The 27,330-nt window shown below is 36.8% G+C and overlaps 2 protein-coding genes across 8 annotated transcripts; one reads left to right on the plus strand and one right to left on the minus strand.

The window, feature by feature from the left end:
• Window positions 1–118: 118 nt before the first annotated feature.
• Window positions 119–9,671, minus strand: si:ch73-109i22.2 (SH2 domain-containing protein 2A). Of its 4 annotated transcripts, XM_056741081.1 has the most exons (10): window positions 7,185–7,295; window positions 5,977–6,067; window positions 4,957–5,162; window positions 3,733–3,908; window positions 3,534–3,623; window positions 3,272–3,449; window positions 2,641–2,919; window positions 1,249–1,588; window positions 697–848; window positions 119–603 (listed from the first exon to the last, which is right to left on the minus strand). In XM_056741081.1, exons 2-10 carry the CDS (start codon window positions 6,002–6,004, stop codon window positions 469–471), a joined length of 1,584 nt encoding a protein of 527 aa, XP_056597059.1. In that variant the 5' UTR covers window positions 6,005–6,067; window positions 7,185–7,295; the 3' UTR covers window positions 119–468. The 4 variants fall into 4 exon arrangements, with proteins under 4 accessions (XP_056597059.1, XP_056597060.1, XP_056597061.1 ...); XM_056741082.1 differs by lacking the exons at window positions 5,977–6,067; window positions 7,185–7,295 and adding an exon at window positions 9,651–9,671; XM_056741083.1 differs by lacking the exon at window positions 5,977–6,067 and having other exon boundaries at window positions 7,185–7,310.
• On the plus strand, window positions 7,357–20,804 carry si:dkey-240h12.4 (death-associated protein kinase 2). Of its 4 annotated transcripts, none has more exons than XM_056741088.1 (13): window positions 7,357–7,494; window positions 10,266–10,424; window positions 11,094–11,315; window positions 11,647–11,785; window positions 12,370–12,499; window positions 15,913–15,961; window positions 16,644–16,670; window positions 17,266–17,418; window positions 17,665–17,710; window positions 17,809–17,898; window positions 18,126–18,212; window positions 18,408–18,556; window positions 18,780–20,804. In XM_056741088.1, exons 2-12 carry the CDS (start codon window positions 10,363–10,365, stop codon window positions 18,519–18,521), a joined length of 1,119 nt encoding a protein of 372 aa, XP_056597066.1. In that variant the 5' UTR covers window positions 7,357–7,494; window positions 10,266–10,362; the 3' UTR covers window positions 18,522–18,556; window positions 18,780–20,804. The 4 variants fall into 4 exon arrangements, with proteins under 4 accessions (XP_056597066.1, XP_056597064.1, XP_056597067.1 ...); XM_056741086.1 differs by having other exon boundaries at window positions 18,485–18,556; XM_056741087.1 differs by lacking the exon at window positions 7,357–7,494 and adding an exon at window positions 7,535–7,799 and having other exon boundaries at window positions 18,485–18,556.
• The last annotated feature ends 6,526 nt before the right edge of the window (window positions 20,805–27,330 follow it).

Consider the following 27,330-nt stretch of genomic DNA (forward strand, 5'->3'; position numbering starts at 1 on the left):
ATTGGTGTAGTGTCACGATTAACATTTAGTATTCATGCATTTTTACTTGTCACAGAAACAGAATCTGGATTTATTTGGGAAGTCATTGTTTGCTTACCTGTGTATCCATCAACAATCATTGGGTTGCTAAAATGTGTGTGACGCAAATTTTTTACTCATTATATATTTATTCTATATTTTACTCCAAGGTATTGTAATAGCCATGTATCTGTGGTGAAGGACTCAAAAAGGAAACAATTCTATATATTCTATATAATTCTATATATGTTTAATTTAAGGACTGCATATAACCATATATTCCACAGACCAGTAAATTATAAGTTTTAAGTAACATAATTTGGAGTGAAACTTTGTTTTCATTATTTGTTTTGATAATTATATCTGGTCCAAATGGTTCATTATTTGGCTTTAACTCTGTTTTAGTTCTTTGTGTGTGAATTACACAAGTCCATTTAACAACAGTCTAGGTCAGTGTTTGGGGTTGGGAGGAGGCAAAGATGGCCTGGAGCTTGTTGGTCTCTCTGGAATCCGTTCATAAATAGAGCTGGATGAAGCATCATGTGAATGATGGGGTTGAATCATCAGCGGAGGAAAATCAAAACTCTGGAAACAAAACATTTTAAGCATCTAAATTAATGAAACATACAGATAATTTGCCGAAATATCAATGTAAAGATACGTCTTGTGTTTGTTTACCTGTCCACTACCTTCCCTTCGTAAAGCAGCATGTGCAGATCTTGGTGGTGGTCTAAGAGGAAGACTAGGGGTGGGTCTTGAGGAGACTGAATTACTTTCTTGTGCACCCCTGATGTTCACCTCTGAATATACATGATGCCTTGGAAGTTCCACTAAGAAAAGTTGCAGGTGAAATCAGCACATGATATACCAGCAAGTAAGCGTGTAGTATGTGCAATACGCTATGTCTTATTTCAATGATAATATAATATATATATATGAAGTAAATAATTAGGGTTCCTCTAAAAAGGATAGTTCACCAGAAAATTAAAATTCTTTCATCATTTGTCATGCCAAATCTATTTGACTTTCATTCTTCCAGGCAACACAAAATAATATATTTAAAAAAAAAAGCTGGTCACCACTGTATGAACCTAAAGTCACTGAGACATTTCTCAAAATATCTTCTTTTGTGTTCCACGTAAGAAAGAGTCATATACAGGTTTTGAACGACATAAGAATGAATAAAGGATGATCATTTTTTATTTTGAAGTGAAAATTATCATCCTGTACCTGGGTTTCCTGTTGCATGCCTCCTCCACCCCATGGCGTAACAGTCTATCTCCTCGTCATCATCTCTTCTTCGTGTATGTATGGTCTCTTCATAGGTGTGCAGTGGCTCGAATTTACAGTATTTCTGATCTGCTGCCACTTTGTCAAAATTTGGAAGAGATGTAGGTACAGATGCCGCGGTCGCTCCCTGTAGCTCAGAGGGAGCACTGGCATTGGACGTGTTTTCTGAAGCCGCTCTGGGGGGTTTATTGACTCGGGCGTATGGAGCTTCCGGGGGGTGAGAAGGATCCAAAGTAACACTAGGATTATAGGGTCTCTCAGCAAGCTCAGAACTGCCATTCTAGTGGAGGAGCAAGAGAGCAATGTGTTGTCTTGGATATAGTACTTTATGAAATAATATTTTCCCCTTTAAATGGTTTTAGAGGTTAAAAGAGAACAGTCTCATGTTTTAGAGCAACTCCGTCTGCATAAAATCAAATATCAATAATAAATATGTATTTCTAAAGAAAAGGGGATCACAGAGCCACTTCCAAATGTCTATACTATAGTATGATTCTTAATGTATAGTATGATTCTCATATTCAGTAATTAAAGATGAGGTAACATGCATTCTGACTTCTTTACACAGTTAAATGTGCTGTGCACTCAACCTTCGATGTCTCTTTTGTAACAGGGTTCCTATTCCATTTATTGGGAATTTCTCCCAGAAAAGCACACCCATGGCAAGGGGAAACAAATAGTCTGTCCACGCGTCAACCGATGGGCGATAGGAAGACCCGCTTATCGAGATTGACTGCGCTGCGTCAAGATTGGCTGCGCTGTGGGCCTACAAGCTGAAGCTTTTTACTCTTGCGATAGTGAGAGAAGTTGAGGTGTGTTTGTTTGTTCATGGCATTTCAGAGATGGATGTTATATAAACGGTGGATATAACGCTGGATTTGGAGATGGTTTGAAACTGACAGATGGTGCGGTGACGCGGTCCCAGCGCTAAAAGAAGCTGGACATGAACTGCACACGGTCAGCCAAAGTAAATCATGTTTATGTGTTTTGTTTGTAATCGGCGTGTACGCGTATAATGTAAACAACACAAAGGGATAATGCGATGATGTATTGTGGGTTCCTGCTGTAGTTCTATCCCCCCTACCTGCCTCCAGCAGCTCGTCTTTAACTGGAAATAATCGTACAGCTGTTTCTCTCTTTTATAAATTTGATTGTATCTCTCTTTTATAATTTTGATCAAACTAAATACTCTTGGAAAATATGGCGTATGCAATACTACTGTATAGGCACTCAAGATTAATATGAGTTTGGCAGAAACTCTGTGTGTTACCCCATCTTTAAACGCCAATTCAGTTTGTAAGATTTTGTGATTCTTCATCTGTAATTACTCACTTCTACAGTAGGAGGCACAGTGTCAGGTCCACACTTGCACACTGGGAGTGAGGCAGTCTTTTTTAAAGGCTTCCTGACTGCTGCATACTGCACAGTGTCATCTCTGGTTGATGTGATGTGGTTGGAGCTTGTGGGTAATGAATCATGAACAGCTGGTCCAGCAGCTATGGACAGTTTTGTCTCCTCGTCTTTACTGATCTCTTTAACATTTCCATATTTTGCATCTCCTTCCTGGTTCTTCCTTCCCAACTTATCAATTTCTTCACGGTCACCATTGGGCTTGAAGGCAAGAAAAAATGACAGGATAGAAAGTACAAAGACTTGAAAATAATGTGCTTCATAGAGACAACTTTTATCTCAATATGTTAAAAAGTAGGACTGGACTACATTGAACAAAAAAAAACGAATATAATAGAATAATGCGATATTCAGTATGTGATAATAATATCAATTGCACATTCTTTCTGCAATCTGCATGAATTTAAATATTTAATCATACACAATTTTCGATGTATTATATAATTCTGTTATTGCAAAGCAGTGTTTTGATCATTTCAAATTATCTTGGCATTGTTTTTAAAAGGTCCACAAAAGAAAATATGTGTCACTCTCAATCTGTCTGTTCATTTACCTGAATGCAAGGAACAGTCAACATCTCATTAAATGGCCCCACAGGATTATGGGTATAGTAGTTGACCAGGTCATCTAGACTATGATGACGGCTGTCTTCTCCAGCAATGAGATATAAACTACCAAACGTTCCACTGTCCTCCTCTTCAATGATAAAATGACGACATCTATCCTCTCCTCTAGAGATTCAATGTATTTGTTCATTTGCATAAGAAAAATGCTTAATATGCACTATACAAATGTATACATATGAATAAATGTACCTGTAGGATAGCGCAAAGCCAATTTTTGACTCGCTGAGCCGCAACAGGAAACAGCCTTGTGGCTCATCCTGCAGCAGCTGTTCTGCTTCCCTTAGAGAGTGAGAGTAAATACAACATCACGTGTTCTGTTTGTATGTCACTGTTTTCACATCCGCATATGTGTTGTATTTTCATAAAATATGTCAAAAGTGGTTGCAACCTGCGTGTAGCGAAACCATGGAGCCAGCGGGGGAGAGAGTGTCCAGGTGTGCGCAGTCGAGGCAGCTGCGTTCTTTCAAACCACAGCAGAGTGTGAGCACGCAATGATGGGCTCAAAGGCTCCAGGGTCCCCAGCGGGCCTAAAACCAGAGCGGGAGCCATTCTCTTTACCGTCACCTTAAAAAAAGATAATTCTTTGAGTTTTTAACATGTTTGAACCTTATTTCAGGATGGTTCGCCCAAAACTATAGAAAAAGCACAAACTTTCTGTACTTTAAGGTGTTCTTTATATAACAAAAAAATGATGCTCTTTTTTTAATCGAATGAGGAAGATTAATGAATGAATCATTTTCTTATTCTTGGAGAACTATTCCTTTAACTCCATAGCAAGTGTGCAAGGAATTACAAAAACAGGAAATGTGAAAACCTTTTATGCTATATTTGTAAAGTATAAATATATTTATGATCCACACACTAAAAAGGAACTAAATGTGAAAAAAGATCTGAATGTTTCCATAGAGACAACGTTTCTATTTTTAGAAAATGTAATTGCTGCTGCATTCTAAAAATGACTTTTAACTTTGTTCTAATGTGCAAGTGTTCCTGTCTTTGTGGTAAGAGAGGAACGTGTCCACACATCTTGCACACAGCGCAATAAATATCACATCAACCAAACCCTCACATTTGAATATCAGTACAGTCATTAAAAAACACATATGATGAGTATAAATTCTGTGTAATTCTTGACTTCAAGAGCATTATAACTTTTGAACTTGTTACTGGTTAATTTAGTAGACTATTGTGGGCTGAAAAGTGAGTTGTAAAGGAGAAAAAGCTTTATAAATTCACATATTTTGTACATGAGGATATTGTATAGTTTGAACTGTAAATGTAATGTTTATAAGTGCTTGAAATATTCAGGAGAATCAATGCAATTCTGTGCTAACAATGTGCAACATGGTTTTTCAGCATGTATTAATCTCTGTAAATGTCAATACTGTTATTTATGTCAGTTCATTATGCATTAACTAATGTTAACAGTTATATCTTTTGAGAATGAATAATGCTAAAGTTACCATGAACTAAGATTAATAAATGCTGCTGAAGTATTAGCTCTAATGTTAACAAATACTGACTTATTGTAAAGTGTAACCATATAAATCGTGTTGTTTGAGACCTCACAGGCTCCAAATGATATGTTGTGTTTCTAGCTTCTTATGTTCACCTCATTTTCCTTCTGTTGACCATGTTTCTTTAATTGATCAGTCTCTTGTTGAGCTATTGGGCGACCTTTTAAACTGCGTCTGGGTTTCACTGGAGGTTTCTGGGTTGGCACTTGCATTTCTGAATCAAGACATTGACGTGGTTTCGGCCTTGGATGGAGGGCAGGAAGAGAACCCAAACGCTCCTCTCTCTGCTGAGATTCAGCATCTGTACATCAATAAAATAAATGTCCTGTAGACTAAATAGTGACACCAGACTGACAAAGCATTGCATATAGTGTATACTGAACAACACTCATACACTACAGATTAAATTATCACATTCAATTATTTAAAATGATTCTCATAGTAAGAACCTTCAGTCTATAAAAAATAATCTTATGATTAATTGCCTTTCAAATGTAATGACTGTAATATAATTAACTTACATGTAAATGCTTTCTAGTCATATCCCTATATGTACGGTATATAGATGTATTATTTAACTATGTCAGACTGAGTTGCGTTCATATTTTAGAGAAGCTAAAAAAATGCTTTGCAAGCTTTGAACGGAAACATCACTTTCTTCAAGCACATTTGCAACATTCTAAAATCACTTATACAAGATCAACATAAATGATGTGTTAAAGTACACAATGCTAAAACTATATACAATACCCTCATTTAAGTTATGTGACAAATAAATATCATAACTCAACAGGAATCAGTTGATGTACATCTGTTCAACGAGGGAATTCTAGAAGATTACGTATGTGTGATGTATTAATGAATCTGTTAGTTGTCTTGCCATTTTCATCAATAATCATATAATGTATCCAACATTCAAATGTATACCAATTGAATAAGTTACGCGTTTAATATTACAGTTTTTTTAAGACTTAAAATGAAGCAGTTTTCTACAGTAAATACGAACCAGGTAAACATTGCAACTAAAAAAGATGTTATGTCGTTTGTTAAATGTATATTTATACTTTGCTCTCTATATATCACAATAGTTTAAAAATAATAGAAACACGTCTGACCTTTTAACTTTTGGTAGTCAAAGTCCATGCTCAAGTAAAGAATCTATATACCGTGCTTCTTCAGTTCTGTTCTCACTCTCTATGTCTCATCCTGTTTAAGTGCATGTGTGACACAGAGTGAGAGAGAGAGAGAGAGAGAGAGAGAGAGAGACAGAGACAGAGACAGAGACAGAGACAGAGAGAGAGATTTAGCGGAAAAGGTCAAAGGAACAACATTATTATTGAATCATAGTGATTGTGTGCACTTCAAACTACATTGCCTGAAATGTTCAACTCTAGAGTTGAAATACTATAGCTCGAATTCACAAATTACTTTTAGGTTTATGTTCATTCCAAAGCTTCAATGAACTGAATTATGTCCAATTAATCCACTGGGTGTAACAATGTTTAACAAAAGGCATTATTCAGCAATAAAAAGGATTTAATTTCCATTCTGATAACCGATATCAACAAGCTCTGAATTATTATGTGAGAAAAATAGTCTTTTATTTTCCAAAAATTTGTGAAAACTAATTTTACATAAAGTTTTCTGTAGAGTTTCTATTTTTAGCATTACTGTACAGCTGCAACTATCTGCATTTGTATGAGTGTGTGTGTGTGTGTGAGAGAGAGAGAGAGAGAGAGAGAGAGAGAGAGAGAGATTGAGGCAGTTGGGCCACGTGTTTTGTTAACCACACAGGATGACAAAGAACGAGCTCAATGCATCAAACAGGCGAGAACAGAATGATGTTGAGTTTAAAGCATATTCTGAATCCTGTATATTAGTATGTAAAGAATATGTGTTTGTCTTACATCAATTTCATTCTCATTTAATATATGTTATTTTGCACGGTTGAATTGGTATTTTAAGCTCTTGTCTTTAAAAATAAAATGTCCAAACTTAACCTTTTTCCAACCTTTGTATCATCTCCAGAATGAATTTATATTTAATCTTCATTTAAATTCAGTCCAATGACCAAATGTACAGTTGCAAGAAGTGTCCACTAGGTGGCACGCGTGTATTAAAAATGAGAAGGCAGCGATGTGTCCCAGGAGTTTATACAGAAATTATGCACATCAGCTACAAAATGATTTATAATCATTCCTTATTAATGTTTGCCATCATTGTTCTCCTTCCTATATTAAATACAACGTGTAAATCGTGTTAATAAATAAAACAACCGTCCACCTTTGATGCGAAACACTTGAATGTACAATATTACTCTCACATGAACCAGTGTTCCTATAGATCTCCTAAAGGAAATCCTGCTGCAGAGATGAATCAGACCAGCCTCGGCTATACATTCCAGGTTGTTCTGGAAGAGCTGCACAGTGTTACCTATGCTACACACCCACCCCACAGGAGGCGTACACTGCACGCTCGACAGGGTCAAGAAACCATTTAAACCATTTCCTCATCGAAGCGTGTGCGCGTCCACGGTAAGCGCACGTCCAGTGGAAACGACATCGGCACGACGGACGCAACGCGGACTTCATGACGGTTTTAACGCAGCGATAACCCGCGCTCGTCCCCGCCAGGTATGTTACGCACATAGATCAATCCGTGAAGTTACGCGGAATTTGACATGGAATAGGCAACCACATGTTAGAGCGCGGATACAACAAACGCAACATTTGTTTAGGCTATATGTGACAGTGCACGGGAGAAGTTGAACTATAAGGAAATGCACCTATTCGTTTCATCGTGACTTCGTGATCGTGACTAGTCTCGAGGGGTTGTGATAGGTGCGGGATTCTTCGTGGATGTTAAAAAGACACGACGCGTAAGAATGACACATGGACAAGTTTTCACACGCATGTTATAGGACCGGATGGGTACAGAGGTAACCAAACCAAAGACCTTTGTTTTGATTATTTGGGCGGTTTATTGCGAATCTTCTTTTTTGTTATTTACTTACATTAGTTAAATTATAGTGCAGTGGTTTTGGTGGAGAGTTTGACTAGGAACATATCACGGTTAAACTACGGTTCTTGCATTGATCGAGGTTGGTTACAATGGCTTTATTGTTAAAAACTACTTAAAATACTCATTTTCTCCTATTGACTTTATTTCCAAGACTAGCCTATTGGTGGCTTGTGTGAGGTTTTGAAGCCATAAATTGTTTCTCTTTGTAAAAATGGTTTGACAATGAGATGTCATCATTCTTTTAAATACCAGAAATGCAAGTTTCTGTTATCCTTGTATGATGTGATCATGGACCATAAAAACCGTGAAAGCTTTGCATAACGATGTTGAATTTGAATAGACAGCATGTGTGTTGCTCTTGTCTTTCCTGGAGGAGCACATTCGACTGAACAAAAGTAGTGTCGGCTTTGCTTTTCTCTTAAAGCATTCAAGTAGATTAATATGTTCCCCTGTATTTCCAAAACATGTTGTTGCAGTAAATGTAAAGCTCTGTGGACTGAATCCCAATCACAGATGAGGTCATCAGTTTGGTGTTAGAATGGAAAGGATGCAGTTGTGGGGCAGTTTGGAATCGTTCCTAAAGTTTTGTCTTTGATCCCTGATGGAAAGGAATGGAAGCGAGCTGAATTCATACGCCTTTACCCTGAGGCTGTCAGACACACGTTTGACTCCTTTTACAAAGGTTTGCATAATAAAGTAGCTGATGTGAAAGTGAAGTGAGATCAGGTGGTTGTTGTAAAGAACTCTAATACAATGTATTATGTAATGCAAACAATAAATGCAAGGAAACTGAATGGGAAACTAATAGTTCTAGTTTTACTAGAAGTCAGGCCGTAATGAGATACAGCTGAATGGCTGTTGCAAGGGGGAGTTTTGTTTTGCAATGAACGCTATTGTTCTGCTATCTGGCCGCTTTCCTGGTATGTTACTGTAGGAAGCTGAAGTGAGATGGGTGCGGTGTTGTTTTGGAAATGAACTGTTGATCAGTGCAAACCCGTCCATCTCCAGTCCATACTATAAACACAGTCGACATGGGCTTTAAACACGTTCCGAGAAATTAGTCTTTGTATTCTTCATTTTGCCACTATGGAGTACTGAAGTGCAGTGCGAATTGTTTGAAAGATTGCCATGAGGTCATTCCAGATGCATAACAGAAAATATTTAAAACATTGAAAACTGTGTTTCCGTAGAAAACTTAATCCCACAATGCTCCATGTTGCAAATGGTTGTCAGCGTTTTGCTAAGGTAGTAAAGGTACTTCTCTTTACTGTAATATTTATGATATAAAAATTATTATATTATTATATGGTAAATTTCACCTTCGTTGCATGTATTCGGCTAAAATGTGTTATATTAAAATACTTCATTATGTTCATATTATATCTATCATATATTTGTCAGTGTCTTTTTTAATATGTTTTACACAAATTTCCTTTCTTGCTGTTTATCGCCATCCTTATGTTCACTTCGGGAAGGTGCAGATGCGGGCCACTGTTCTAGGTGCTAACTTAAAAAAAAAAGACACCTATTTTGGCTTTACAATTCTTTTAAGCTTACTATTTTAATTTTTTGGGATTTGTGTACATACATCTGCACATGGAACAGATTTATCCAGCTTTCATGCAAATCATACAAACCGCCATCACCCATTTCTCTTAGTACTATAGGACTTTACAATTCACAGCGTTTTACATAAACACAACCACATTGTTTGTGTGATGGCATGTTAACATAGCTTTCAGTATGAGCTTCTCCATGCATTACTTACACATTCTCGGCTGAAATATAGCAGATCGATAGATAAGGTCTGGTTTTGTCTCGCAGTAGCGTAAATAATCTCTCATTTTTCTCCCCACCCAGCTCCTCCTCATTGATGTTAGCATTCCTTCCTCTCACTTCCTAAGAAACATGTTGTTTAGCCAATGAAAACTATTTACAGAACTATAACCGAATGTGGGAAATGGGCTCATTATGAAAGTATTTGGATACAAGTAACAATTATTCAAGGGAGGGTGAGATGTGACCGTTGACAGTTTCTCACAGTGTTTCAGCAGTTTGTCTACACATGGCTGAAGTTTCAAGGATTGCCTTTTTGACTTGTGACCAAATTGCTGTGCATTCCTTCTCATGTTTGTAGTTCCAGGCTATCAGGGGGGTTTAAAATCCAGATGTTTGGCCTTTGGTGATTCGTAAATTGTTTTCAGAACTCTCCTTTGTTGTTTGGGGCTAGTTTAGTGAAATGTTTCTAACAAGCCCGGATTGTTTGGGATGACATCCTTTAAAGAGTTAGAATAATTACCTTACAGCAAAAGGTGATGTAATGTTTTCTGCCAAGTTCTCAAATTAAGTTCTATAATATTCTATACTGTTCTCTGTGTTTCAGGTGTGGATTTAATGCTAAACTCATAATGAGCATTATATTTTAGCCAAAAACTTGCCTTTGAACATCTGTAGAGAGAAGACAGAGGAGAAAGAGCACAATGGCTGTCTTCAAGCTAGAAAATGTTGAAGACCTTTATGAGATTGGAGTTGTTTTGGGAAGGTAAAGTAAATCATACAATTCTTTGATCAGTTGAAAAAAGATAATACGATAATGCTGAAATGTATTATATAAAAATAATATTATATCGCTGCTGTCCTTCAGAAACCTTGTATCTCCATATTTTGTGACTTTATGTTATTATTAGTCACCCTTTATTTTTGTCACTGGGTTTTACAAATATCTAACAAATAAATACAGTGTTGTCAATGTAGAAAAGCACTTTTTATTGATGTAAATCAATAGAAGGACAGTGACGATATTAATATTTTTTGTATGTATATTAAGTTAAAAGTTAATATTAAAATTGTTATTATCTATTATATGGCAAATTTCACCTTTGTTTGTAACATGCATCACGATGTAATTTATAATATTCATATTTTATCTAGTTTTTGGTTATTTTAACTTTTGTTTAAAAATATATATATATTATAGATATATATATGATTTTGCAATTTCAACTTTTGTTATGTGTACCAGGTTGAAATGTTTAATATTAAAATGATTTATTGTGTTAATAACATTTCTATTATATAGAAATTTTATCTGTGTATTTTTATATCTGTTATATGGCATTTTTCACTTCGTCCACCTATATTAGGTTTGCCAATGTCTTGTAAGTTTTAACACTAATCTCTTTTCTATTCTTGCTGTCTATCGCCACCCTAGTGGTCACTTCGGGCAGGTGCGTGAGGTGCGGGAGCGAGCCAGTGATGTTTTGTGGGCAGGTAAATTCCTGAAACTGAAGCGAGGTGCAGGAAGCAGGCTTGGTCTGGAGAGGAAGAGTGTGGAGAAGGAGGTGGAGATCCTTCAGAGCCTTCAACATCAAAACATCATGGGACTTAAAGATGTTTTTGAAAGCAAGGCAGAGGTGGTCCTCATCATTGAGCTGTGAGTGTGTGTGTGCTTTTATATCTAAAGTGCAGAAACGAGACATCATTCTAGTGAAATAGGAAAATATGAATGAAACTTAGTGAAAGGGAGTAAATATAATACTGTCATGTAAAGGAGAAGAAGGCTGGTTTCATTTTCTTAATGTTGTTTACACCTGTGTACTGTTATATTTTCTGTGGAACACAAAAACCAAAAAATTATTTGAAAAATGATTATTCATCATTTTATATACTTAGTTATTCAACTAATGATGTTGTTAGTTTCATATGAGTGATACGAAGAGATATTTATGTTCATCTTTTCAATTTTATGTTTTTGTATATGATAGCATAAAGGGTGGCGAACTCTTCGATTTCATCGCAGAGAAGGAAAACCTCACCGAGACCGAAGCCATTGAGTTCATGAAACAGATTCTGGAAGGTGTCAAGTACATGCATCAAAAAAACATCGGCCACTTTGACCTGAAGGTGGGACGCGAGATCACCCAGCAGCTGTCTTTTTATGATAGTTGAGGTCAAACCAACAGATAAACAGCTGGTGGCCTTCACAAGTTAATTTTAAATATGTAGTAAACATGTCACTTCCTGTGAAGATTACGTGGAAGTGTTGTGTAGCTTTTTCGCACAAGATTCGACATTAGTCACTGACCAACAGTTACACAGAAATGTTCCCTCAACATCAGACGCAATAGTATTTTAACATGAATTCCCAGTTTGGTCATTTGTATGATGCAAAATCTTCTGAATATTGACTGTGTATACATACTAGCTGTAGTATTTTTGTATGTTTTACTGTTGTTGTTATTGGCTGTAAAAATACTAGGTTGGGTGAAAATAACTAGAACCAAAAGATAGTAATTGATTAATAACTCCTAGAAATTATGCAATGTTGACGAAGCGATTTGAGTTCAATTTTGATTTAAGCATTTTAATGCATATGTCAATTGAATCGAATGAACAAAAATGAGCACATTAGCCTTTCAATGAACAAAAATGAATTTGTTTTGCATATTTTTGAAGAATTTTTACATTTAAAGCTTTATTGATTTCAGCCTGAGAACATCATGTTGTTGGACAAACACGCCTTACGCCCGGACATCAAAATTATTGATTTCGGCATGGCCCAACGATTCACTCAAGGGGAAGAATACAGGAGTTTAGGTGGAACCCCGCAGTACATTGGTGAGTCTACATTTCAAACATTGATTCCTAAGGAAATCCACAATTGATATGTGAAACTGAATAGCTTGAATGCATCGGACTGAAAGCATTTGCAAATGCATAAATGTAAGGACAAAATGTGGTTTTGAGTTCAAGTTAATGTGCTCATTTTAGTCCAGAAACATCCCCCAACACATGTATATTTAAAGAGACTTGAACCCTTCTCTGCTGTTTTTCGATACTGCTCCAAAATAACAAACCTCAAAGGGGCCATTTGGCAGATATACGGTATGAAGCTCGAAACGACATTTTAGATAAAGCTCAACGGGGCCAATATGTTGAGTTGCCTTAAATGTCTTTATTTACAAATTTATTCAGGATACTGTTGTAAACACATTAACAGTTGAGTAGTGTGCACCACTATATTAACTTACTGTTGATACCCAACATAGGAGACCTGCTACAGCTTAACTTGTGACAATGCTAAGAATGCAACTTTCATTTATAATTTCATAACGCAAACATGTGAATTTGAGTTTGTGTCGCTCAAAGCTTTCATGTTTTAGTGTGGAGTGCATTTGTATGCTGAGACGTGTGTGCATGAGCATCCGCCAAGGTGAATATTGAACTCTACACCTGCTGGGGTCTCTGCATCCATTAATTTCCTGCCTTAAGCAATATGCACAGTTTTTTGTTCTGGCTGTCTCCATAGAAACGGGACAACTTCAGATAAAAGGACATACAGTAGCGGTTCAGTTGGAATGAAATGGATTAGACAGGAGCAGAACTATTGTGAGATCACTGTAATGAACGCTGTTATGAACACATAGTCCAGGTCACTCAAGGACAAGGATGTGTGAATTTTAAAAGTCTCATGCATGAATGAGCACCATAATGTTTGTGTGGGCTTTAACTCCTTATTGTCCATCGGTTAATCACTGCTTTTCTTACTCTGGATGGGCGTTATCATCTTATGCACCCAAATTATGGAACCAACCCAGAGAACTGAGTCTGTCACTAATCTTTAAATCTTTTTAATTCATATTTAATATGTATTTTTTTTAGCTAACCTACTTGAAGTAATTACAAAAAAAGGGGCGAGGCCTTCCTTAGAGAAGAGGAAGAGCCACTGGATTAGTATTTGGTGTCAGTAAACATTGAACTGAGCAGCGCGCTAAATTACTTTCACTTTCATCACAGTCCTTAATAAGAATTCAGTTAAACGCATTTTAAGATAACTTTGGCTGTGAAAGCTGTTCTGTGTAACACTGTGATCGTGTGTGCGTATACATCTAAAACACTTCCATGAAATGTCCTTTGAAGTCCTGCTTGCAAATGTCTCCTACTCAATCTGCTTGTTTTATTATACAACATAGTCCCAATATAATTACAAAAATCTATCGCTTCTGTTATTAGTGTTGATTATTATAACCGGTCTTACAGCAATCGGTCCGGTGTCATTTCCTTGCCATAGTAGGTAAAAATTGCGATCTATAACCAAGATTGACGTTTGCACATGCACTAGCAGACCTCAATTACACTTCGATTGATCCGCATGTTTTTAACCGGTGAAGTGAAGTTCATTCTTGTTATGTTTATTGCTAAAAGCCAAAGCTTATGAATACACGTGCACTGAGAGGGGGACCTACCAATCACAACAGCCTGAGAAACGGAAGCTCGCTGATATGGTATGGGAGGGACATCTTCAGACACGCACTCTAAGCGGGGAACCAATCACGACAGACTGGGTCAGCTTTACCAATCAGATTGTTCTAAAGGCGGAACTTTCTGCAAGCTTTCGGAAAATTCTGCTCATTTTGTGAGACGAGGGATATTGGTGAACTATAGACTAGAAATGCATTTTTTTAAACTAGAAACACGAACATTCATAGTTAAACACCCAAAAAACAATCAATGCTTCATAAACAGCCAAAGAACGGCACCTTTAATGATTTGACAAATTTATACTTTATTTATTATTTTTCACATTTACAGAACAAATCCCTTCATGTCAGCAAGTCAAAACGATTTTTATTTGTAATCATACTATATCAATACATAAATATACAAACAGAAACATATACATCTACATAAAAATAAAACAAAATTGACTTAAATTAGTTTAAAAAAATGCATTTATTAAAACGATTCATTTAAAAATGCTCAGGTGACACAGTGTTTAACTCCCAGTCACCAATATGTACACACAAACACCTTCTGGATTGCCAGCTCTTATAAATATCACAATTGCACTTGTATACATTTTGTCGCTGTGCCCTGTGACTGTGTACTTAAGAAGGGTGTGCACAAGACAAGGCTGTCAAAATTGATATAAGTACCCACTTGATATTAGTAGCAGGTCCTGCCTGTGCTGTCCACCGACTCACTCTATTTACCATAAGGACATTCTTCTTCGACAACTAGGAGTTAAGTGCTTTTCTAAGGACATTATGCGATAGCCTGAATTGTGATCTCAGTGACACAACAGATCGTGAGTCAGCCCTGCTTGTGTCTGAACTGTACTTTATAAGCTTGCCAAGTCCTTAGTGGTTTAGCCTTGTTTATTTGATAGTTAAACATGTTTATCCACTTTAAAGGGATATTCAACCCCAAAAATTAGATTTTCTTCTATTATACAAGTTGACGTGTTGATATTTTATATTTATATCAGAGTTCAGAAAAATGTGAATATGAGCTATATTTTGACCTGTTCCTCACAGATTTCTTCATATACTTTCAGTTTTTTGAGTGCATGAGTTATGTAAACAACCCTTATTGTACTGGAGCTTAACAGACCCACCCAAGTGTTTCAGATTTTATGCAGAATGCATCCTTTTGTTTTACACTCGAGAATGACACGAGGGTTCGGCCGTGATGACAGATTTGTTGGACATTTCTATAAAACAGCAGCTAAGAACATTGGAAGGTCAACAGAAAGTATCTTAATCTCAAAATCTGTCACATTCTGTCAAAAAAAAACATTTTCGCTGAGTTTGTGTCAGCCTAAAGTAAAGTTTGTTCACACTCCTGTGGTCCATGTGTGGATGTGAAAATGTGCAGATGTTCTCAAAGAATGTGCTTAACAGTTTCATTCTGACAGAGATATTTTTCTGTAATGCATTAAAACGAGTTAAATGTTTTGTTGCAAGTTAAAGAATGCTGAGGGTTTTATTGGAGACTGGTTGTAAATGACAGAAGGTACTTTCCAAGTCACATACTTTTCAAATTGTTAACTTATTTGCGTTTTTTTTTTGTATAAACTGCACAAGCATTGCATTCATACCGAAGGAAACAATAAGCTGGCAAAAAACTAAATGAGAAATGTTAATTGACGTTGATTTTGGATAGATTCTGTGTTGTAAAAAATCTTTACTTGCAGATAGTAAGTGCGTAATTTATAAAGGCTAAAACACTTTTCTTTCCGTCTCTCATAGCCCCTGAGATCATCAACTATGAGCCTCTCGGTACAGCTGCAGATATGTGGTAAGATTTACCTTCTTCAGATTAGAAACAAACACACTTGAACATACGATTATAAGTGTGCACTGGGGAGTTTTAGGCGTGCTCAGACCTGATTTTTCTTTCACACATCCCCAGGAGCATTTGTATGTATGGATTTGTCAACTATACAAAACCCTTCATAGTGCGTGACTACAGCACATATTGATGTCATGTTTGTAAATGGAAAGACTGCAGCTATTATTTGCCACGTGGGGAAAACTATATACAGCTTGTTGGAATAATGCATGTTCGGTTTACACGGGTTTCATGACATTCCTGTAGCTCGGCCGGTTCCACTTGGTACTGACAATGGCAAGATCATGCTGTTGAAATGTTTACACGAAAGTTGTTTTAGGTGGCCTTGAACGAGTATAAATAATCCAGTTTTAAGCTTGTTAATACTGTGCATTAAAAAACTTAAAACGCCATTTATAGATACACATATTCTGTACTGCATTTGAAATGTAAAGGTTGCATTCTAGACTATGCAGAGATCGCATTTTTTATAGTTATGTATATGCTATTGAAGAAATATAGCTTAAAATTGTGAAAGCGTAGAAAGTTGTATTTATTTTCGTTTTGGATGTTAAATAGCTTTACACTAAATATGTGACCTTAAGGATAGTGACATGAAGATTAATTGTAAATATCATTTTATTTTCAGGAGCATGGGTGTCATTACATACATTCTGTAAGTATTCCTTCTTTCCTAATAAGATAAAACACTCGACAACCAAATCCTAAAATTCCCCCACAACCCAAACCCCTCCCCTCCCGCTCCAAAGTCCTCCAAGTATTCACATTACAACTAAGACATCAATTACCTCTGAGACAAAACCTCCATTTGGCAAGCAGTGTGCTGTCTCAGGTTTATAGGCCAGACCCTGTGAGATCAGATAAAGTATGTCAAAAAAATGAAGTAGCCTACACCAAGATAGTGAGCAGAGACCTGACTCACTCGTATTGGCCTTCTGCTTCCTATCAGCTGATCTTAATAACAAAAAAAAACATTTTGTGTCCACGCTACCGAAAGCAACAATGCAATTGTCTGAACGTGCTTTATAAAATCAAGTTTTTTTACTATCTTACATCATTTATTTAAATTTACATCTCTGGAGCATTATAGTAATTTTTTGTTTGGAAGCTATTCCTTACAAGAATGTAACCACCATGACTGATATTTTCAAAGCGCAAATGAGTTTCTACCCCTTCCTAGGTTCTCCAGGCAACACAATATTGTCTTCCCTGTAAAACCAATTGTTATTCATGTGTATTTACACCATCAGTTTGAGTGGTCTGTCACCGTTCCAAGGCGAGACGGACGAAGAAACCCTGAAGAACATTGTGGCGATGAATTATGAGTTTGAGCCGCACTACTTCAGCCAAACCAGCAACATGGCCAAAGATTTTATCCAGAAACTGCTAGTTAAAGAGCAGACGTAAGTACTGCACATATGTATTTAACTAAATTAATTCATGTAAAAACATTTAACTGCGGGTTGTATTGTTGGCACTACTTTTTAATGTATAAGAATGTTAGTTTAAAAGAGAGAGCTTATTCATGGTTTTCCACCTGTATTACAAATGTTCTTTAGGATTTTTCACAATGCTGCTTTTTTATTGTCTAACCTTTGTTTCAATAAAATCTGCCTTTTACTTATTCACTTTTGTACATTCTTATCTAGTGAAAGAATGACAGCAGATGATTGCCTAATTCACCCCTGGATTAAGGTGAAATGCATAAACGCATCCATTATGTCTTCCCTTATATTTCATCTTTTGTGGTCCGAGTAATTGTAGTAACTCTTCCATGTACATTTATTTTAAAGCCTCTGAACAGAACACAAATAGCCAAGAGGAACCGTTCCTCCATCAACATGAAGAGCTTTAGGAAGTTTAATGCAAAGAGGAAATGGAGGGTTAGTGTGATTCCAAATCATGTGTGTTTCTTATGTGTATTCAACAGTTCATAATACTAATGACTCACTGTATATAACCTCACTGACATGTGAGTAGAGAGACACCTGCTGTTCAATAGCAACACTGAGTCATTCTTTTTTGTCATTTGCTTCATTTCTGCAAAGGCACTGTCATATTTAATAACATAATAATTGAATATCTTGTTTGTTTTGTCTTCTCTCTGTAGATGTCATTTAACATGGTTTCAGCCTGTAATCGGTTTACACGACTGCAGTTACTTTGCAAGGCCCGTTGCCCAGGACAAGAAGAACTGGTGAGATGGTTTGCGTGAATTTCATGACAATCACCAAAATTTCATCCTACAATTAAAGGACAAATTATATTTAGCAAAATAAAGCAAAATAATTGAACAATAATTGAGTGCCTAATCATTTATTTTGGCTTTATAAGTGATTTTCATAAGGGAAATTAAAATCTGATTCAAAATCCAACTCCAAATAATTGGCAGGCAAATGAGCCTCCGAGCATTCTGATTGGCAAAGCAAAGAATGTCACCGCTACCCGCAGCCAAATTTCTGTTTGCAGTTTACAGAGTCTAGTGATGTCACAGAGACAACAGTGATATTTCAGGACAGCGATAGCACTGGTATCTGTCAGGTAAAAGTGACATTTTCTTAATGGCTTTCCATTAAAGAAATGTAAATTCAGCATAATACAAATAAGAAATCCTGTCTGAAACAATGACATTGACATCATTGATAAATAGATCCAATAATAGATTTTACAATAATAGTCTACATAAATGCATATTTTTTACACTTTGTCTAAGAAAGCATAGTTCAGTTATGAATCTCTCACTATTTCTGTTTTCTCACATCAGAGAGACTGTGAGAGCGACCAGGAGGACACCGCGACAAAACCTGCTTCTCTCCTACGGCGACGTCTTAGTAGCAATTCATAAGAATCGCCAGCTGAGGGAGACAAAACCACAAGCGTCTCCCTTTGACGAGATGACGCAACTCATTACACCTGCAGTACTCTTTATTACCGGCAGGGGGAGGTCATGCGCACTTCATCCGCACACTTGCGCAACCCTTCCCTTAAGGCCTTGAACCTTGCATGCGATTGCCTAACAACTAGCTTACATATCTTGTTACAGTGGATGACGTCATTTCAAAGACGGATGGGGCCATGACATCATTGTGGTATTGTCCAAGCTAATATGCAAGCATGTTCATAGAGTTCTACCTCTGACAGACTTTGTGATGCTTCTACTTGAAGTGCTACAGACAGGAGGGTCTCTGAAGGATTTACCTGTGATGTTCTCATCGAACTGTTCTTCAAAAGGATTTAATTACCCAGGATCCAAATTTGTGTTTTATTGTTGGTTGGGCGTACAGGAAACTCTTGGGTTTATTTTGGGATTTTTATGGAAGAAGTTTATTGTTTAACAATGGAAAGTAATGCCACAGATTTTAGACACGTTTTAAGCTTACATCTAGAAAACAAGCACCTAACAAATAAATTGTAAATAACAGGTCCTAGTATGACAAGACCTCTGGGCTGAGTGCCTTAACAGACACATACTCCCAAAAACATGATTTAGACCTATATGTGTTCTCCGGTACTGAATCAGAGACCACACGTTACTCACATTAGTGATAAACTCACAAATACTGCCTCGCAAAATTGTGTTTAGTTTTTTGTGACATCTACCCAGTTGCCTTTTCTGTTTGGCAGAGTGTTGTAGAAATATTGTGAAGGCAAATGCGCTGTATACATGCGTATCACGCTAATACTGACAGTTGTCCTAAGTTAGTATGAGTGTTGGTGTGCCTGATCATCTCTTACTGTTGGTTTTATTAATATATGACACTTTACACCAGCTACTGCTATTAATTGTGTTTGGCAAGTTGTAAAGCAGTTTTGATTGAACTTAATGAGGCAGTTTCCCGTACAGGGATTAGTTTAAACCAGGACTAGCCCTTAGTTAAACCAGGATATTTAATAAAAAAAATTAAAACATATTTCTTAAAAACTTTAGTGTGCATCATGAGACAAAACAAATGCACTGATATATTTTAAGATATGCCAGTGCAAGTTGTTTTCGATCAAGACACCGCTAACATTTAAGTTAGTCTGAGACCAGTCTTAAACCTTGTCCGGGAAACCAATAACTTAAAAAAAATGATCAGCAGAAATGAATGTGAAGAGAGCCGTTTATAATGTACTTGAATGGCGAGTCGCAGTGTTGAGTTTTATTCAAATGCTTCTTGATTTTGACTTCTAGACACTACTTGTTTCCTACATTATCAGTGTGTCCAGAAAGTATATAAGCTTTTGTTAATAGGGCCAACATATTTTTATGTACATTTCATTCCAGTCTACTGGTCTTCCTTGTAGGTCTATAATCATTGTTCATTTGGCGAAGTCTTCCAATATACAGACATTACATGCCCTCTTACATTCTTCTTTAGAACCTGTGACATATCGCACAATTGTCTGTCATCATATGATATATATTTTTAATACTGTTGTTGATGTGCAAGAATGCTACCGTGTGCCCTGTTACGCATTCTTATTATGTAAAAGCACAATGAATCAAAAGAAACAATTCATTACAAGTACCATTTTAGTACTTTATTTATGCTTGTAATTGAATTTCACACATCGTGTCATACAAATAGTTTTTCTGCCATTTTTGCAGTATTTGTGCGTTGGTGCATTTGTGCATGTTTTCTGACTTGGTGTGTTTTTATATAAATGTAGAACAAAAGTTATAGTTGTGGATCAAAATATCTAACGTTAACGTATGTAGATGCAGGCAATTTCTCGTGTACGTTTTTAAAGTCTGTTCATGTTTGTTTGACACTGTGGCGTAGATTAAAACCAGCTTGTCCTTTAATTGAATGTCCTGTGATTCGATTTTGGCATGTGACATTTGATGAAAAAAAAGAAATAAGACCGAAGGAAAGAAGATATAAGACAGACAGACAGGCTTATGTACTTAGTTTTCTTATATGACAATAAGTTCACGTACACCTGTCTATTTAAATTTTTATAGATGAACAATTAAACGAAATCAAAGTGTAAATTAACAACACAAAATATAAAAAATGGCATTAATAATGGAAGCTCCAAAGATGAGGTGGAAGAACAAAGCTCAGTGGTATTGCGTTAACAACGCAAGGTTGTGGGTTCGATCCCATGGATATACCTAAGTATTAATGTATAGGTTAAAGCAATATAAGTCGCTTTGGATAAAAGCGTTTGCCAAATGTATAAATGTAAATGTTAAAAAAAGACATTCACATTACGCCAAATACAGACTCATGGTAATATACAATAGTTGTACCTTTAAGTTTAAGAGACTTTAATAAAAGAGTAAGCTCGTGAGAGAATACTTTGTATAAAGGTGGAGAACCTAACAATTGTTTATAGATAAAGCCAGCTCAACGCACCTGGACCTGGCGTGACGTCATTTGCGTGGGCGTACTCCCGTCGCCGGACACAACCGCGCACTAGTAATTCGACCGCGAGAACGCGCATTGTAATTCCCGGCGCTCCCGCACAGATGGGATGTTTGTCCCGGAATGTCATGAGCAAAAACTTTTCGGAAACCATCTGTCCCACGCCGGCTGTCCGTAGCGAACTCACAAGATGACTTTCAGTGGATATTGGAGTTAAACTGAACGTTCATTCTGTCTTTGGAAAGCTTGAAAAGACGCGAATATTTTTTTTATTGAAACGGACTTAAACGCACAGGTAGGCTAAAGTTTTCACGAGGTGTTTTGTGTACGTGTTTAAGAAACCATAAACTTTAAAAACCCGGGTTACATCTATAATAAGCGTCTTAACTCCCTTCGTCTGTTTTTGTTTACGTTTACGAATTATATTATCAGTTAACATACAGTCTTTAAACAAAGTATATAAACAGTTGTTCATTTCCAGAGGTCCTGTGTTTGTACGTTTTTTAAGAAGAAACAAAGTTATTATTCATCGTCAAACTGCACGTGTATTTACATTATTCATTCGCCGCTTCGGGATATTTAATTGTGCGTGTGCATGTGTGCGCGCAACCCTTTCTGTATCCTTAAGCACATTTTCTAGAGACAATGACAACAGTTTACGAGTAAAGAGAAGGGATTAGCTGTAGGATGCTATTTGGATGTAGAGAATATGTCATTGAGCGTGTGAGAGAAAGAGCTTTGTGTCTGAGCTTATATCTGCAATCTTCATGGGCCCCTGTGCTACCTGAGACCCTACTGAGTGCCTGCTGTTCCTGTTCAAAAACATGACTTCATGGAGAGAAAGAATAAGGAAAGGGGATTGAACCAAGGAAAGCGGAGGTTAGGGTGGTAAATGAAAGATGTTCTTTATAGCCAAGCCAGGATCAGACTTCTGTAACTTCAGATATTTGGGAGCATCTTAAAAGTAGCAGAATCTTGTATGTATTGTAAACAAAAGTCTCATGAATAGAAAGGTGACACTTTCTTTACAGTGATTCATAAAGCATGACTGACATATCTGATCCCTGATGACCTTTTTTGTTCTTTGACTTCCTAATGGTTTTATGGTGACCTCCGAGATGGTTTTGATATGATATCATTTATTTGTATCTGTGTGTGCTTCATGAGTTGATCTTGACGTGATCAAAGTCTGACTAAACTGGAAACACTTTAACTTCAGTAAACAGAGATGTGGTCATTAGCAAAAGTTATTCAGCATTCTTAAGAGTTGTGTCTTACTCAGAACCCCCCTCTGGGGCTACATGCGGCCTTCCTCGAAGCGAATAAGAAAGGAAGAGGAGGGGAACGGAGTGGGGGTGTCAATGACGTGAAGAGTGGGCGGCTGGAGGGCATGTTTATAGTCATTGACTGACAGGACACGAGGTGGCAAGGGGGGTGGGCATCACACGTGACATAGAGTAGATGAGGGGAGAAAAGGTGCGAATTCCTGTTAATTCCTGTTACGTTTTGTTTTACATTTAATAATTTGAAAAATGTTCAGTTCAGTCTTTCATTTGCAAACTTTGATTGGCCAACGTTGCAGTGTCGGTCTAGTTGGATGCTTAAACATTTACCTGAAAACGCATAACCTTTACATGGTATCGACATATTTAAAGGAATAGCATCCTTCTTGTTATTTACTTACCCTCAGGTTGGTTTAAACCTATATGTTTTTGTCGTTGAAGTCAAACACTTAATGAAGAATATTCACATCGCGACGATATGCGTGAGTGGCATTTGTACATTTTACCAATTACCTCTTGACTTTTATAGTCGACAAACCAACATTGGTTGAGCCTATGTTGGCCCGTCAGTATGTTTCGATGCTTAAACACACACTTTTTAGTGGGATATTCCTATTAATTGCTTACTTAGTTTAATTGGTTATCTCTGCACAAAGCAGAAAACGAATGACATTATAATTTAGGAAATAATACCTTAACTTTGCACTGTATCTACTTATTTGAAGGAAAAGCATTTGGTATTGTTATGCACTCATTCACTCATGTTGCTTCCTCATGTTTTACTCATCTTTGTTTTCCGTTGATATCAGACCTGATAAATCGTCATATTTCAAGTTTTAGCTCCACACGTGAATGAGAACTATGCCGGAGGGCCGGATTTTTCAGTGAATGCTTTACATTTCCTTCTGTTCCTCACATGGAGGTATCGTATGGCTTCAGAAGAAAGTAATATTGTTCTGTGGAGTGCTTTTAAGCTGAATATCATAGCGAAAACATATTTTGTTTTCTGCAGAGGTCAGTCATACCAGTTTCGAATGACACAATGTTGAGTAAATGATGACAGGCATACATTTTTTATCTGACGTAATCTTTTGATGTTCGGCAGTATCAATCCACGTGGCACTGTTTGCTTTGATTTTGTTTTTACTTGCATAAGCTTGCTAACATTTGACTACTTTAACTAATATGTAACTCTATAAAAGAAAGTTCAGACTTGTTTGTTTTTAGATGCTAATTCAGTTGCTTATGGTGACGAACTTGAGGGTGAGTCATGATGCTGATTTGACGCAAACATGTCTGCGCATACACATGCAGCTGGTGACCTGCAGCTCACCCTGACTCATTGCGCATATCTTTTCTGCCATTGTCCACAATGTTTGCTCTCTGGGTGAGGGACGGAAGGTGAGCATGACATAAGAAAGGGAGGGAAATAATAACATTGACTGTAAGGAACTGCTGGGCGTAGATGTAAATTATGGGATTGCTGACACTATGTCGTCACGTGAGTTACAGGGAGCAATGAACAAAAATGCTCTTAAAGCAGTTTTACTGGATTTATGTATATTGTTTCTCTTGTGAGATGTACTTTACCTTTTTGGAGAGACCATTTTTGATAAACCATTTAGATGAAATGTAAACACTGGCACTTTCGAAACATCCCAAAACATGTCTGTTTGAGAATTTCGTACAACTAGACCCAGCAGCACTGGCTCAACCAATGGTTTGTTGCTTCACCGTCTGTTTTACAACCAATGATGGATAAGGGAAGTGTTCAGTCTTATAGCTAAGTTTGTTTGGTGATGCAGAAATTGCGCACTTCACCTTTAAAGACCTCAAATAAGTTCAATAAAACATCCAGCGGGCAGGTCCACGCCTCTGTTGAACAAGGAAACGGGGCGAAATTGGATCTTTCCATTGTTTCAGGCTAAACTCTGATGGTAGGGTGGATATCGAGAATGGAGAAAAAAAGCGTAAGAACAAGTAAATGTATAAGCGAGAGGAGTGGAGCGGATGCCTGGGGCCGGTGGAGGAGTGAAAGATGAAGGAGGGGTGTAAGGGTGCAAGGGTGTATGAAGGACAGAAAATTGCTGTTCTAGTGTATTTAAATGAAAAACAACTCTCTGCCTCCCTAGTGAGATAACATGATTATGGTATTATAACTAATCTTGTGATAGCTAAGTCTGGAATTTTAGGTGAGAGGAAAATTCTTAGACATCTGAGTCAAGTATACAGAGTACATTTTTGGACAATATTTACCAGCGGTAATTCGTAGTTGTCATAAGGCCGTCTAGCATTTTCCTCATGTCAATGAATTTATTTAGTTTTTTCTTATATGTATACTTGTAACAAACACGTGTCTATGTCACTGAAAACATTACGAGACCAGTTTAAATTTATTTTGATTTTATTTCTGAATTTACTGTTTATATGTGTGTAGGTAACATGTTTTTTTTTTGTTTTATTCTACTCACTTATGATAATATTTCTCCCAAATTTTAAATACAAACATTGTTTCAGTTTGCAGAAACAGGTCAAAATAACAGAAAAAAAGTTCATATTCACTTGTACCTTGTAAACAATACAGCAGTAATATTTGTACATGTATTTAGGAAAAGTAAACCAGATAGCCATTGGTTGGACAATCTCGATTGTTTTCACTGTTTTCATGTCTTTCGCATAGCTTAGATTTAGTTGAAATTCAACACACATTGACTGGACTAAAATGGCCACAAAACATCTATGCTGATTAAATGAAAAGAAAATTTCCACAACTGTTTGAGATGAGCCAGTGTCTGTTTCTATATTAAACTGAACTTGTCATAAAAAGTTCATATAAAGAGTCACATTGAACTTGTTAGTCATATTTATGTCTGCCGGTACAATGTAAGAAGTATTTCACATACTGTAGGTGTCCCCGCATGAAATAAGATAGATAGAGATAGATAATTTCTTACCCTGGAGGTACAAACATATTTTTTTCTTTAGTAGACGTGGGGTCAAATTTTAAGACCTGTTCTAAAGCAAAAACATAGTAGAAATACTATTTTAATGGTGATGAATGTCAAACGATGTATTACATAGCTACACCCTAACATGAGTTTTGTTACTACCTAACAAAATATTGAACTCTGACCATTCCGTCTCTATCACAATCTCTTCTCTGCTATCTCAATTCTCTGTCAATGTGTGCCTGTATACAAAGGTGTGGATCAGTAATAACAGGCTTATCTTAGCCGGCTGCATGATTACATGGGACAGTCTTTGTGAACTCGCATGCACAGGCACATTCATAGACTTTATTTGTAGGGCATTTGTAGCTTTGAGTATGTGCCGGAATCCATTGTAACTGAGATGAAATGGATTTATTCATGTCTTCTTCACAAAGGATCTCTATTGATAGGGAATATAGAAATGGATGGAAGAATTCCAGACTATTTCAAAACAGTGTTATTCAATATATGATAACCATAGAGACAGAAAGGAAGAGGGATAGGTGGAGAGCAAAACGAGAGATAAACAGTCCCATTTATTGGCAACATGTTGCTATGAAGTGTCATATAGCAAAGCAATTGTCATTACACCTAACATTCCATTAACTCCTTGTGATATAAAACAGCTTGAAGTTGTAAAGTAAATGTCAAATGACCTGCATTATTAAAAGAATGTGGATAAAGTACACTGAAATTGTGTTTTAGAATATAACCACTACATTTTTTTTAAAGGGTAAGTTCACCCAAAAATGAAGCATCATTTACTACCCAGCCTCCTGTCATTTCATACATGTATTACTCTCTTTCTTGTGCAGAACACAAAAGAAGATATTTTGAAAAAATATTGGTAACCGAACAACGGCCATACACTTGCATTGGTTTTGTGTCCATACAATAGAAGTCAATGGCTATAACATTTTTCAAAATATCTTCTAGGTTTTGAATGACATGATGGTGAATAAATTATGATAGAATTTTCATTTTTGGGTAAACTGTCCCTTTAAATAATGTAAATGTGCTTAATGTGGTACATCTCGACTAACTCTATTCTATTTAGAGCTATTTAAACCTGACTGCATATGAACAGTTTATTCTGATTACTTAATTGATCTGTTCAAGCTCAAGTATATCTTTTTGGTCTCTAGGGGGAGCAGTGACACCATAATCTCAGTATGGGCCCAGAGGAGCCACTTGACTTTATGGTATATGAATATACATGTATTTGTCAACAAAACAATCAAGAAAACGTATTTTTAATGAGCTGAAGCTTCTCAATTTTCATCCAGATGTCTAGCACCTCGCCATCCCCCTGCTCTCCTCCGATCTCTCCGGGCCCTCTGGGTGTGACCTTACGTTCCCCTTCCACCCGTCACCTGATTGAGCTTGACCCCTGGAGAAGACACAGCTGGGAACCCGGAGCCGTGGCACAGGGGTATTCTCCTAATGACACCCGCAGGTATAAAACAACTCTATGATACTGTAGTTTATTTAAGGTGAAATATGTCTTTGTCATTGGTGTAAAGTATTGGAGTAAAGTATTGGAGTAAATGTAAACAGATACTGTACTTAAGTATCTTTTTGGCTACTTTGTGGTTGTTTTGAGTATTAAAGATATTCGCAACTTTTACTCTCTACTGTGGCCGGTTGCATAAACTGCTTAGACTAGTCTTAGAAGTTAGTCATCTATT

The sequence above is a fragment of the Triplophysa dalaica genome, chromosome 25, assembly GCF_015846415.1.
Source record: "Triplophysa dalaica isolate WHDGS20190420 chromosome 25, ASM1584641v1, whole genome shotgun sequence".
Lineage (NCBI taxonomy): Eukaryota > Metazoa > Chordata > Actinopteri > Cypriniformes > Nemacheilidae > Triplophysa > Triplophysa dalaica.